Raw genomic sequence first — 14,440 nt, forward strand, 5'->3', positions numbered from 1 at the left:
TGATTAACACCCTCTATTCAGCATTTGTAAGACTACATTTAGAGTACTTTGTCCAGTTCAGGACCCACCTGCACCAAGAATGGCATTGACACACTGCAGCAAGTCCAGCAGAGAGACACTGAGATGATTAGGAGGCTGAAGTACGTGACTTCAAGCTGAGAGCTGAGTTAATTCAGTCTTTAGAAGAAAAGTCTAAGGGGGATGTCTTGTTGCTATCCTCAATTATTCAGTGGGAAGTTACAAAGAAGACGGAGTCAGAATTGTCAGAGATGCACAGCAAAAGGATAAGAAGCCACAGAGCCAAGTTTCAGCAAAATCAATTCTGACCAGATGCAAGGAAAAAATTCTTCACAATGAGGGTGGTCAAGCATTAGGGCAGGCTGCCCAGAGTGACTGCATCGTATCCGTCTCGTAGATACTCAAAGCTCAACTACACTAGGCCCTGAGCAACTTAATGCAACTTCAAAGGCACCATGCTTTGAGCGTGGATCTCCACAGTTGCCTGCCAATCTAAATTATTCTATGATTCTACTATCCTCTGCTCTCTTGTAGTTTTCTTTTTGTTAAATAAAGGTATGTTCTCTATTTTTGTTCTTTGGATGCATCTGGTCTTCATGTATATTATATAATCCTGGTGTAATTCATACTGCGTAGTCCTGGTAGGAAGTAGAGCCTCTCATAATCACTCATAATAAACCAGCTATGAAATCAGTGACAGTAACACAGGTTTAAAATCAAGCAAATTGTTTAAAAGCAAACAGTCAAAATACGCATTAAAGAACATCTTCAGTAATGCTGTTCCGTTTAGGATATAAACTACTGCTAGCTATGCTTTGGTATTTAAGAGGATTGAGGGAAAACACACATACTCATTTAAAGGAATGATTAAAAGCACAGCACAACAGTTTAGAAACCGGATTAAGTTAAACAGAGCTACAATCTTCAAACTTAGTTTTAACCAAATTTAAATATCTGTCACTGAAGCTTTCAAGTTGTAATCATGCCAATGACCTTCTTTCCCTTCTCCCTTTTCTTTTTGGCCACTGAATACTCTATTGAAAGTATCAGAGCTCCAAGTCAAGAACAACTTACTTGTAACTATGAATCTGACATGGATAGAGTGAGAGCAGATTGTCTGCAGGGAAACAAGAATAAACCAGCTATTTAGAGAGATTATGTAATGTAGTTCAGAGCTGTAAAACAAGATTTAAAGAGACAGAGTTCTGAATTTCAGCACTCTAAGCACCCATAAAAGCTGGGTAATAACACAGCACTTTGAAGAGGCTCAGAAAACAAAGAAAGAATTCTTGTCAAAGGGTCCCTGTCTGAGTTAATATTTAATTCATAACTCCTCTTCTTCACAAATAACAGCACCACTTGATTGGCTATTTGGTCAAATCCTTTAAAGCAAAGCTGAAACATCTCTTTATGTTAACTCACAGATGTGCAGGTTTTTATTATAAAAATGAGTTCTGCACAAACAGATATGAACCATTTTGTGGTCCTGAGCTTGCCGAACCTGTGGAGCTGAATTGGGTCAATTAGCACAGTACAGCACACCGGAAATCAAAAACTGTTCATGAACAAATACAACAGTATTAGGTCTTTCATGGATAAGCATTTTAACAAGTGTAAATAAGATTCCTTTTTTTTAAAACTACAGCTAATTGCCAAACACACACAAACATCATCCGGTTCAGGAAAGAAAAGCAGATAATGCCAACTGCCATGCACCACTGCATTATAAATAGCAAGGAAAAATACAGCAAAGGCTTGTCTGATAAGGGAAACTAGTTCTGTGTATTAGACACACTTGCACAAACCTGGAAACTATAAAACCTTCAGGCTTTGCCCATAGCTTTATATAGACAGTATATATGAACACCAATGTGCAAAATAGTAATCTTGCTGAAAAGTCCAGAACTGTTAAGCAACCGTTCTTGATGGAGTTTTTACTTTTTAATTTCTTAACTTTGGAATGGAGAAAAGACAAAACCGTACATTACTACTCCCAGGTACTCTAATGAAAAACTGTTCTTCATCTCATCCAAAACATCCCTTAATTATAAGCCTCAAAAAGCAGCAGCATCACACATTTAGCCAACCCCTGATGCTTTACTAGTGATTAAATTTGGAACAGTGGGCCTGAATCACCTCCCTTTCACCTCCGCTGAAAAGACAGACAGTACAGCAAGGGAGAATTTGGCCCAAACTACATGGGGGAAGGAAGGGAAAGCAAGGGGAGGTTGTTGTTAAAAAAAAAAAAAACAAAAAAAACAAAAAAAAAAACACACACCACCCTGCTCCGTTGCTGGACTCTTCTCCAGCTCACGTCAAGCTTACAGGTTGCTGGCAGCCAGAGCAGGCATACTGCGAGACCTGCCAGCACACTCGGACCACACACGCACACGCTCTCAGCTGCTCTCCAATGCACTGGAGACAACCTCCAGAGCACTCTGGGCTCCACAGCCTATCTATGCTTCCCACGGACTTTGCTTCTTCCCTTCAGCAATACCCAACAGCGCAACGTAAGAGAAAATAGCGTGCTTACACTGCTGAAGGTAGCACACAACCTTGACCGAAGAGATATCGATGAATTGCAAGAAACAGATCTCCTAAAACACATACCAAATGTGTTCACGAGTTGTGCTTCACTAGAATCCCAACAGGAGCTCAGTTTAATGGTTCGTTTTCAACTGGGATAATTTGGCAATGCAAACGTAGTAGTATCAGCAAATAAAGAAAAAAAAATTGTTTGGCTTTTTTTTTTTCCCATCAGACAGTATTCCAAAGACAACAGTCCATTTTTAGTAGAGTCAACTACCAGTCCTCTTCAGTTTTATTCAATGAATAAATCCTATACTTTTCCTTTAAAAATATATGCAGTAAGTTCATTTGCCTTGCTGCACTTTCAAATGCAATGAGTATTAACAAAATTAAAAAAAAAAAAAACCACACACACACACACACACACACACACAATCATTGGCATACAGTGACAGAGCGAGATTTTGTAATTTCACTGCCATAGCTCAATTTGCAATTAAGAACCATGTAAAGCTCAAAATGTGATTAAATACGGCAGACAACTAGCTCATTATATGGTGGCAGAAAGAATGGCCTTTCAAATGCCAATTGCTCTACCTGAAGTATCAGCTGCTGTTGTCCTGTCTGGGACTGCGCAAGAACACTGCTTAACTCATTGAAAAGGACTTTCTCAGAGACAGATTGGCAGCATGACAAACACAGGTTGCCAATGTGTTGCCAACTGGAAATCAAAGACCAAGTTCTTTTTTCTTACACAAAGGATAATCACAAAAGAGAGAAGACAAACTTTAAAAAGCCTCAGACAGGTGTAGCTAAAAAGAAAAAATATTTTCCTGTTTTAAAACTGTTTGGGAGAAATTTTCAACTTAAGGAACTATAATCTCTTTTCTATGATGCTAATAGACTCTAGCCAGGTAAAGATCATGGTACACGGGGGGGGGGGGGGGGGGGGGTTCTCAGGAGGCTAGTATACACAAAAGCTGATGGGATGGAGGATGCTCAGACATATTCCCCAGCAAAAGTTCATCCGAGAAAGAAGCCATGTTTAGACTCCGGCACACCTAGACTGTGTTTAATTGTCATTACAGCTCAGGATAACAAAATAGGCTTTCGAAGGATTTCAGCACTACAAAAGCCAAGAGGACGGTATTTCGTCCTCTCAGCATTTTACTTTCCTACAGTTAAAGATGAGGAATTGAGCGGTCCTTATGTGCAACAAGCCAATTTATTTTTAAAATACTTGTGCAAAATTAAAGTTTGGAATTAAGTACTTTCATTCAATTACAAACTTCTTCAACTGTAAAAACCATTCTCATGGTTTCACTACTAAAGTTTATATAGCATTTTCAAAACTCCTAAGACAGTAATTTTGAACCAGGCACTGAAACTTGCTCACATACCTGCCAAACAAGCAGAGTGTGATACTACTCAGCACAAACAGCCGAACAATCTGTATCTAAATCAGCTGGATAAAGGTCAGTAAACCAATCTGGCTCTATTTCAATTGCACAAATCAATTTTGTCACTTCTCAACCTATGCAGACATAATATATCAGCCAAGATTTTCTGTTCTCAAGTTGCATGTGAAATTGAGGGAAATTCATTTATTTAAAGAATCCCCCAAAACAAATACCGTATCAGTAAAACTTATCTACATCCCTTGATTAACTAAATGTTAGCTGTAGAGTCTTTGATACGACGGTCCATCAGCTGTCACCTCCAAAAGTCACGAGACAACAGTATTAATTAGCCAAAAAATGACATCTCCCGTCCATTGGTATGAGTAGCAGTAACTGAAACTGGAAGACCATTCTGTTCCTGGAATAAAAGCTGCTTTTATTCACTCTCTTTAAAGAATGCACATTATACAGATCTCAGCTAAAAGGTATAGAACGTAATCGGAACATTTATTTAAATATACTCTAGACATTAGGATCTTTTTTCCATTTTTCCCCTCTCTGTTCAACAATCGCCTAGTCAGCATGGGCTTACTATGAGGTGTGCATAAATGTATGCATTATCTTCCTATTATATAGCATAAAAACAAAAGCATTTCAACAATTATACTTGAAAATAAACATAAATAACTCTGAAAATTGATTTAAAAAAAAAAAAAAGCCACAGTAGGTTACCAGAAAATAAAAAGGCGCAACAGGCATGTCAACCTTGAAAAAGCCCTTTTAAACTATGCTATTACTGTCAGCTGCCGTTACCCTTTGTCAGCCAGCTATCTGACCTCATAAATCAGGTGTAACCCCCAAATAAGAGCACAACGTAAAATCAGCACTAGGCGGACTTGTCTGCTCTCCAATGAGCGGCCTGCCAAGTTGTTGAGGTCACATTCAAAACTAAAAATTAATCAATGATATTAAAAAGAAAAAAAGTCATATCAACAAGTTTAAAGCTTGCAAGTACCATTCTGCAGAGTTTGTGCTCGTGACTCCTTTCCTAGGTTGGCATGGAACCCTCCTCCTAAAGTCGGTGTTTTGCCTGCACCTATGAGGAGAAAAAGACAGACATGTCAAATGCAATAACTGAATTAAAACATCAAAGGAGATCTTACTGTGCCACTGTATTCAGTATCTGTATAATTTACAACATGCCAAATTACATTATGAAGGGCAACAGAGGTGCTTGAGGGGCTTAAAACATCAAGTACAAACCCTGTGCAGTTCAATTCCTCCTTGGAATACCACTGAAAATGCATGACACCCTAACTCCCCCACGTCAGCTTCAAAGCACAATAATGTGACACCTCTTACTTTGAGCAGAACATTAAAATCAATATTGTAAAATACTTCTCAAAGTAAATGAGGAAACAATTGCTTAGTTACTTTTTTTTGTCTGGAGAATATTCAGAATTTTAATAGCTAATTACTGGCATTACAGAGCATAAAACATGGTCACCATTCAACAATGACTGTGTTGGCTAGTACATACATAACACATACTTTAAAATAACTTCACTTTAGCATTAGGCACACGCATTGCAGCTTGGGCTACAAAAACTGCAAGTCTGAAATTGCTATGTTTACACCTTGAAAGGTTAGAGACTAAAATAAATCAGAGTTGTAAATGAGCATAAACTCGAGGCTGGTTTATGCATCAGTGCCAATGCTGAGCAGCCTGAACGCCAGGAGTCCTCTGAGAGTCAATGGAACTACTCATGCAAACGAATCTGGCAGAACACGGAATTAAACTACTAAAGACAGAAATAGTCTCTCACTAAAGCAGGAAGTTTTTTAAAAAATAATCAGACTACCTCAAGCAGGATATTAGAATCTATCAGCTTAACAGCCACCGAGACCAAAACGCTAAATTGCATAGGACTGAAAACAAGTAATTTGTTAGTAATTGGACTTCTACTTAATTCCAGTAGTCCGCTCTTCAGAGCAAGAAAAAACATTCTTGTTCCCTATCACGCTTATACAGTCTCTCCGCAGTTCACGTAGCTAAGTTTTCCCACCTTAGTCCAGTTCTCTGGAACCAACTAGAATGCTTTTGGGACAGAAATATGCAAAGGATGTGCCAGCTGAAAGTAATTCAGGACGTTTCTCTTACACACCTGAATAAGATACTTCTGTAACAGGTCCAAGGAACAGGAAACTGTGACCTACACTTTCATCCACATGCACTCTTACTAGACTTTCTCAGCTACTCTTTCCTCAACTGTATTTAATGTATATTTATGTTGAAACAAAAAAAAGTTAAAATTTATATTCCTATACAATTATTGTCTATAAGCCTTCTAAGCTAATTTTCCACACAACCGTTAAATTAGGTTTTCAGCTCTAGCAACAAGAGCAAACTGACTTCCACCTGCCCTTCATTAACAGATCCTTTCACCAAATAATAATCAGAAGTTGTGATGTAAATGCCCCACAGCTTGAGTACTACAGTTCATCATCTTAATTGGAGATGGAAAGTCTTCTATAGGGACCTCTTCACTCAATATAGATATAACTTGCCCAGCCCTACACTTGTTCTAAATTATTATGGACAGCAACCTCTTAGTGCCATTCTCAAAGGTACGCTCTCAGATTTTCACACAGGCTCCAGAGCAAACCGATCAGACGAAACAGAGACACGTAACCAAATTACTTAAGTACACGCAACTCTTTTTAGTATACAAACACTTAATAAGACCAGTTTATCTGGCAAAGACATATAAATAGTGGCAATAGAGTTTTACACACATTTTTCTTCAGTAGCAAGTCTAATTTTAGAAATTCTCTCTTTCCCATCCTCCCTTTTTTTTTTTCTTTCTTTCTTTTAAGGTTTGCTTTACCACGGGCTATGTTACTTGTCTAATTTATAGCAGGAGATCACACATTCAAGCATCAATACAGCTGAGGACATCATAAACGGCTGGACAACAGCAAGATCAACAGGCAGGACACGCTGAAGGCAGAAGGCTCATAGATGGGTTTTGTCAAAGCCACCATGAAGTGATCAGCCCCTTCTGGGCGTTACAGCTCCAGAGCACTAGAGTCCTCCAGAGTCCTCCCTATCTCCTCATACACCAAAATACTGAACTCTATTGGACTATCATTATCAAAACAGCTACGTTCCTGTTTCAAAGTTCAAGTTTCAAAGTTTCCCTATTACTAAAAAGCTTAAGCAAAAACTATCTAATACTATCAACAAAACAAAACAAAATAGTTTAATGTACTCAGAAGCTAAAATCCAGATAAAATAAAAATAAAAAATTAGGCTGAGATTTCAGCTTTTTTGCCTTTTAAAATATTCTTTTTTATTAGACATCAAGGTATCACATGTTAGGCATTAGATTACATTAGGCATAACATTATGTTAGGCATAAAAGTCATTTCTTTCAAAGATATGGAGTCTGTAGCAGATACAAACAGATCTCTCAAACAAATTCTGCTATCAGCAAGTTAACCGGGAAGACCGCACATCTTGACTTGGAATACGGCTTTGAAAACTGATAGAAAACTAGTCTGTTGTGCACTTACACTCTCAGAACTGCAAACTAATGTTTCCACCGACTATGAAGTCTCACCATCAGCTTCAATCTTGACAAGCAAAATGCAAAGCAAACTTATTAATGCAACTGTTCAGCTCAGAAATAAGAAGATAAGTTCTAGAAAAATCTGTGAAATCATCAGATTCATTTAAGACAAAAAAAACCTACAAAGCTAGTCATTTAAAAAGTAAAAAGAACAGCAATCATAAGGTACAACCAAACCGACACTGCAGCTTAACTTAAAATGTTTACGTTTCTTGACCTTTTCTGTTTTTTCCTCTGCAACTTCAAAAGTGAATTACACATGCTTCGCTTTCCTCACATTTAGCTTTCAAGGTAAACAAAAAATATATATCCTAGAAGTATCTGGTGTCTGCAAGTACTGCCTGCAAACTCTTTTAAGATTTCTCTAAGTCATACATAGAGGCTCCTTAAGTAAGGCGCCACCTTACTATTTTAAGTGTACTATAAGTAACAGTGTACTATTGTACACTGTTCTCTCCTGATTATTTTTAGAAACAGTAACTCAAATTCTCCAGGCTTTGCTAAACTAAACTGTGCTCTTCATCTTAGCTTTGGACACTTACAGTCCAAAATTTCATGTAAAAGCGTAGAAAAATGCATTAGGCAGCCCAAAAGTAGAGCTATTCAACCCATTTTTTTCTGGTCCTCTCAGCAGGATACAGCGCCCTGAAACACCGAAAGAAGAGAACAGAAGACAAAGGAGATGACGTACCTGCAAACCTGACAACCCTCAGCCAAAGCTTATACAGGTCCAGCCCCTACCTCGGGGTTCCTCCAGGGCTGAACTACAGCAACTGCACCTCAAGCGGCCAAGAGCAGCGCTGCTGCCTCTGCTCCCTGCACAGAGACGGGCACAGCCGCCGTGCCCACAACCAGATCCAGGTACTGTGGCACTGACCTAGGAGCCACATCGCTCATCCTCTCTACAAAAACGCTCCTCTGGTAGTAAAAGCAGCAAACAAAGTCTGAAGTCTCTGTGGCTAACTTCAAACAGTCACTAGAAGAAGAACACAGTGGGAATGGCAGTGTTACAGATTTCGTTTTCCTCCGAATAAATGAGCAAGTGAAGATAGGGAATGAAACTTCACTTGCAGCTTGAGCTGAAGTATATCTGCCATTTGATAGGACCAGTACTATCAGCATCCCTCCCTGTGAATTAAAACTGGAAAACTCCAGTCCTTTCCTCAGTACAAGGCAGGATAAAAAGGTTCAGTTTAAAAGTTAAAACATTTACAGTTCCATCATAAAACCTGTAAAGAATGCAGACTGCATGAAACCAACCGTTTCATAACCCAGGTAGACTTGGCCATCTAATACAAAAAGAAGAATAAGCTCTCTATTTAAGTTATACCATAAACCCAATAGCAGAGTAGGTCAATGTTGCATTGCATTTCATGCCTACAACAGCAGAAAGATATAATTACATGTTTCTGAACACACAAAGTCTATAACTGAAAGAGTTCTTATTTTCTCCTGTCAGCCAATTTTACATGCAAGAGGACAGATACGTACGCACCACAGCCGGATGAAATGCTAAGGCTGAATAAACTTATACAAACCTTATAAACTTATAATAATAAGTAATAATAATATATAAATAATAAACTCATACAAACAAAGTTCTAGTCTATTCCACTGTAGTTCACTATCTGCGGGCTTATTTTTGTAACTACCAACCAAGGAGATAAATATACTGCCATGTCCACTACACCAGAATTTAAAGCTGCACGAGTCTATGAAAAACCAACATGTGTCCAAAGCTACATGCAAGATCCAGCATTTTCCCAACGGACAGCTGTACACTCTGCAGTACTTCAAGCAAGTATTTGTTGCCATCACAAGGATAGCATGCAAGACACCCAGCGCAAGAAAAAAAATACACGCTTAACTCTGATGCAAGATTGCCACCTTGAGGACTTCAGAAGAGAAGCAGAAAGCAAATATGCAGTGCATCTCACTAAATCGGATAGTGAATAGTGATTTTTTTTTGTATGAAATAGATGCAAGTTTCCCCTCTTCCTTCCCAAGGCAAGAAGGATATGGATTAGTTTTGTACTCAGAAAAGTGAAAACCAAGCACAAAGTAAAAAAGGTAAGTACTCTTCAGGATTTCCTCAAAAGATCTGTAAACCCAGTAGTGCAGAACCATAACTTCTCCCCTCTTGCAACTTAATTATGGCCACACTCTATATTTTAAAATCAACCGTGAATTAGTCTCATCTCTATCTGGACCACACATAAGGGGAATTTTAGTGTCATTATCATTATTCTCAGTTTCTGCACCCAGTCTTTTCGTTTCAACTTTAGTATGCAGGCTACCAGTAGAACTTACTTTAGGACTGTTCAAGACTGCACTATAAGAAATATTTTAGGTCAGGATTTGGTCTGTCAGGATATCCTACATGGAAATTCTTTAACTACTGAGTCAAAATAAAACCTCTAAACCTTTTACTTTTCTAAGACAGCAAAATATACAATAATTTTTGCTCAAGGATTAATCAAAACTAAAGAATCTGATATGAATATAGAATTTACTCTCTTTACCAATTGCCTCACTAGCACTATTGTGTCAGTATTTGTCTTACTTATCAAGTTCTGAAGAAAAAAGAAGGCTTATAAGATGAACAGCTAATAAGCTTGGCTTACATTTTAAGAAGTTTTTTCTTTCTGTATCAAGTCTCTCGCTCCTTCCAGTTTGCTGACCATAATTTTCCATTGTTCAACACATAACTTCCACAGACCTCAAAAGACTGAAATATTTTGATCAAGTCAAACCCCAGCAAAGTTCTGCATTTGAGATCAACATAGCTCACACTCCTAGGTGTAAAAGAAAGTAAAGAACTTACCAAGGATAAACTAGAAAGTGAGATTTTAAAGTAAGCTTGCATAAGCATACCTGAGAAATGGAACATATCATAGCTTTATTAAACGGTACGCTACATTAAATTTGCCAAGGAATACTGCAGAGTAAGAGTACATTTTTAGCATTTATCACACTGCAAGTCGCTTGGTGCACTGCAGTAAACTGCTTACAGTTTTCTTACAACAACAACAAAATTTAATTGCAAGAAACTTTCCCTTGATATACCAGAGTGCTAAGACACGTGAAACAGCCTATTTACAAGTGTTGTAGAACCTGCTGCACTAGAAGTTTTAACAAACACTTGTTGGTCTGTTCAAGCTTACCAGTGCACAATTCTCATTTCTCCCTACAAGTAGGCAAGAGTGAGTAAATAACTTTCCGCAAGCAACATTCTTCCCAGCAGACTCAATTTAGCATCTTGTGATCTCCTGAACATTTGGAGAGTCCTAATGCACGCATGCTGCCCAAGAGCCATGAGTCTAGTTTTACTTGATCATGCCTCAGCGCTGAAGCTGGAGTAACGTTCTCAACGTCCCTTGCAGGCTTCCATTTGTGTAATAGTCACCCTCCTCAAATCTCCTGGGTTAGACACCAAATAAGAGCAAGTTAAAAGACTAATCCATAGTACTTTATTTTCTCCTATATACACCAATGATTGCATCATTCAAATAAGAAATGACAAGTTGGCATTGGGAGAAAATATGCATTTTTAATTTAGTTTATTAAGTATTTTATTGAAAGGCATAAAAAAAATTCAAATAATCAACTACAAAATAGTTTTGGGTTTGTTTTTTTTTTAATTAAAGCCTGATTTAATGCTGATTTAAGTCATTCGATCTGTTCAGTCTCGTGCAGATACAATGGTGACGTATATTCACCTAAGATCCCAAACGCAAGGTAAGTTCCATGGGGTGAGAAATCCACTTTGGCACCTAGCCTACAATCACTCAATAAAGCCTCCTACTGAGGCTTTCCACAACACACATTTGATGATGAAGTATCCCATAGGTCTTATCTGGAGTTGACAAACACCCCTAGTTCCACCAACTTGTTTTCTCCATCCCACAGTTCTGTCATCAAAATGAGCATGGCTAAATGGATGGGCCATTTCGTTTCATGCTGTTAAGAACCGGTCAGCTTGAAAACAGAGCGTCAGGGTAACGACAACCGGAAACCCCACCACCTTCGCTACCTACCAGGGACATTTTTAGGACTGCCATCAATGACTGAGCAATACAGTCTTTTCTTCACATAACTACATAACTCTTTTGACCAAGTCCAGCAGAGAACGCGTAAGAAAAGGAAAGACAAGATCTTCACCTCCACACAAACTAGGGATCCTCCCTGACTGCTGCTAACTTCTTTTCTCAGCCTGGTTGACACTGAACTTCTGGGGTCCATCACCACTAGCATTATCTTTAAATATACAGTCTCACACAGAAAAAATAAAATCTTCCTCCCCATTATTACTCTTTTCCCGGCTATTTAGTTCCCTTTCTTTGGAATTTCCCTTTACCTGCAAAGCCTTCAGAAAACTTTATTCTGTTTCTCAAACGGCAACTAACAGGATTCTTGCTCTACGATCAACCTATGACAGATTATGGAGGTTACATTTTGTTATGTTAATCTTCATTTTTCAGCCTCGTTCCTAGGGAAACACACTGTCCGTCAGTCTTAGTCCACTTATTCTAGGCTCACTGTCCAGTTTCAAACAAATGTGACAGAGGGGTAGAGGTCTCAAAACTGTAGGTTTCTCGTTTTTTAAAAAATATGCAGCTGGTTAGGGAAGACCTAAGTAAGAGCTAGTTAAAAGCTTCTGCAAAGTAATTCTGATTTAAATTTTCATGAGAGATGTGGCTGCAAACTTTCTAGCAACCTTCTCTTAAGCTCAGAGTAGTGCTGGCCGTCGCACAGGCCACGGGCTCCCCAGGGCAGGGCCTGTCCCACTACTCCATGAAGGAGCAGGGCAGCTGGGGGCAGCCCCAGCCCTGGGCATCGGACACTTCTGCAGGGACAGGGAGAGGCCGAGGCTGGGCTAGGCTGTCGCCCGTGGGTCAGGGTCCGGATGAGGCCCGTGGCCGGGCAGGGGAGTCCAGGCCCTGACAAGTAGTTTTCTTCCTGCTGCTGGACTGCATACACACAAAGATCTCACGAAAATTCCAAAAAGAGGTAAGTTATCCCGATGCCCTGTAGTTCACTCCCAAGAAGCTTCTCCAGATGCCATTTCTCTCCATTAATTATGAGGAATTTAAAGACAGTTTGAGGAATAAAAGAAGGATCCAAGGAACACAAGCTCAACGTGTCTTGCAGCGCCATTTTCCCATGTTTTATTTTCTCAGTTACGTCTTTCAGCTTGCCACTGGACTGCTTATGAATCAGCCTTCTCAGATGAGCCGGTTTTCCTCTCCTTCGATCAGCGTTGGATGGAAGCCCTAGAATTCCACCTTCTCGGCTTATTGAAATAAAACCCTGAAGAGCACTCTGGGCTAGCCAAGTTTGCACCATGTTGAGCTTTCCTCCCTCACGCTCTGCACTTTCATACATGTTTTTCAGCCTCAGGAGACATACTTGTGAAAACACTTCCTTGCAACAACTACCACAAGACTAGGGGACTCCCATCAAGGCACAGCAGAAGAGCGATCAAAGATTTCAGCAGCAGCTGAAAAATCTGTACAGACCATAGAATGACGCAGTGGTGTTCCTTTTTCCAGTGCAACTACAGTATAATGAAGGAGGAGCAACATAGTTCAGTCTCGGACCTTGCACTGCAGTATTTCATTCCTGGGATACATTCAAATGTTATGACCGGTAAGAGTCTGTAATGAACTTAGGTATGAAGAGAAAAAACAGACTACATTCATTCTGATTAAGAGAATGAGGAAGTTAAATTTAAATTCCCCCTGAATTTGGCAAGAAGTCACAGAGAGCAACCTTTTAGCTAGTTCATGAAAGTCTGAACTAGCCATCAATTATAAGGTGGACAGTTATTCGTCAAAATTGGATTCACTTCAGCAAAATACATTCCTCAGACTTTTCTCTGCAGATAGAGTTATTTGGAGCTCAAAGGTGCATGACAACCCTTTTCCAGCAGTATCTCCATCCTTTCCCAGAGTTAAATCAGTCAAGCCTAAAAACTCACTTTCACGAATGACATCCTTACACAGGGCCTTCACAAGCTCCAAGAGAATGACGTGTCCAGGGTTAACTGTTGAGGCTAAATTCTCACCTACTTCAGGCCACTTGCAACAGAATTAAGAATCACAATTAACCGGACCAGTACGGGACCTATCAAAGCTTTCACTACCTTGAGCTTTGTGAGAACTTTCCTACTAGAAGACCAAAGGAAAGATACACAGCAGTCCCCTTCTAGGGCATGAAGGGGGGATCCCTTGCTAGTGAAGGGTTTCACATTACCACCTCACGATCCAGCAAGTAATGTGTACCTCACAAGAAGAGGCAATCTGCCACTCCCTGAAACAGAGAACACTAACAAGATTTGTGAGATTAGGCTAACCCGCAATCACATTCTCCATTTCCACCAAGACAAGAGCAGCGAAGAGCATTGCTATTATTATGCTGAGACAGGTAGGACATGCCCACCTCCAAAGGCCTTCCAAACAGGACTAGCAGGGCCTAGTTCTCTATTTGCTAATTTATATAAAAATGCCACCTCATTTTATATGCTTCAAACACCATCGGGAAAGATTTCACAGTCCATATTACAAAGTACTGCGTAAGTAACTTGATAAACCGTACTCTAAATATTAACCTGTGTTGCAGTCTGGATTTCTGGACACCTTATTGCAGACTTTCTCACAGTCATAAGTATTTCTACTACCGATTTCTCATAAGGAGATCAGAAGACTTAGCCAAACTTTTTCAAGAGAAAATATACTATACTACTGTTAACATCAGAGGAGTTTTGTGCTCATCACTTGCCAAAACACAAGGTGCAAGAAGCAGTTATTAATACTAAGGCACACCTGTACTTTATACCATAGTCCTCAAATTCTTGGATAG

General features: G+C 39.3%; 1 protein-coding gene across 2 annotated transcripts in view; it reads right to left on the reverse strand.

The window, feature by feature from the left end:
• Positions 1-14,440, reverse strand: part of BRF1 (BRF1 general transcription factor IIIB subunit) — a 176,851-nt gene that overhangs the window by 157,164 nt on the left and 5,247 nt on the right. For both annotated transcript variants that reach the window (XM_068947305.1, XM_068947304.1), the window contains exon 2: positions 4,963-5,043. In XM_068947305.1, coding sequence (XP_068803406.1) covers positions 4,963-5,043 — 81 coding nt within the window. The remainder of the gene's footprint in view (positions 1-4,962; positions 5,044-14,440) is intronic.

This window comes from Struthio camelus, chromosome 5, assembly GCF_040807025.1.
Source record: "Struthio camelus isolate bStrCam1 chromosome 5, bStrCam1.hap1, whole genome shotgun sequence".
Taxonomy (NCBI): Eukaryota; Metazoa; Chordata; class Aves; order Struthioniformes; family Struthionidae; genus Struthio; species Struthio camelus.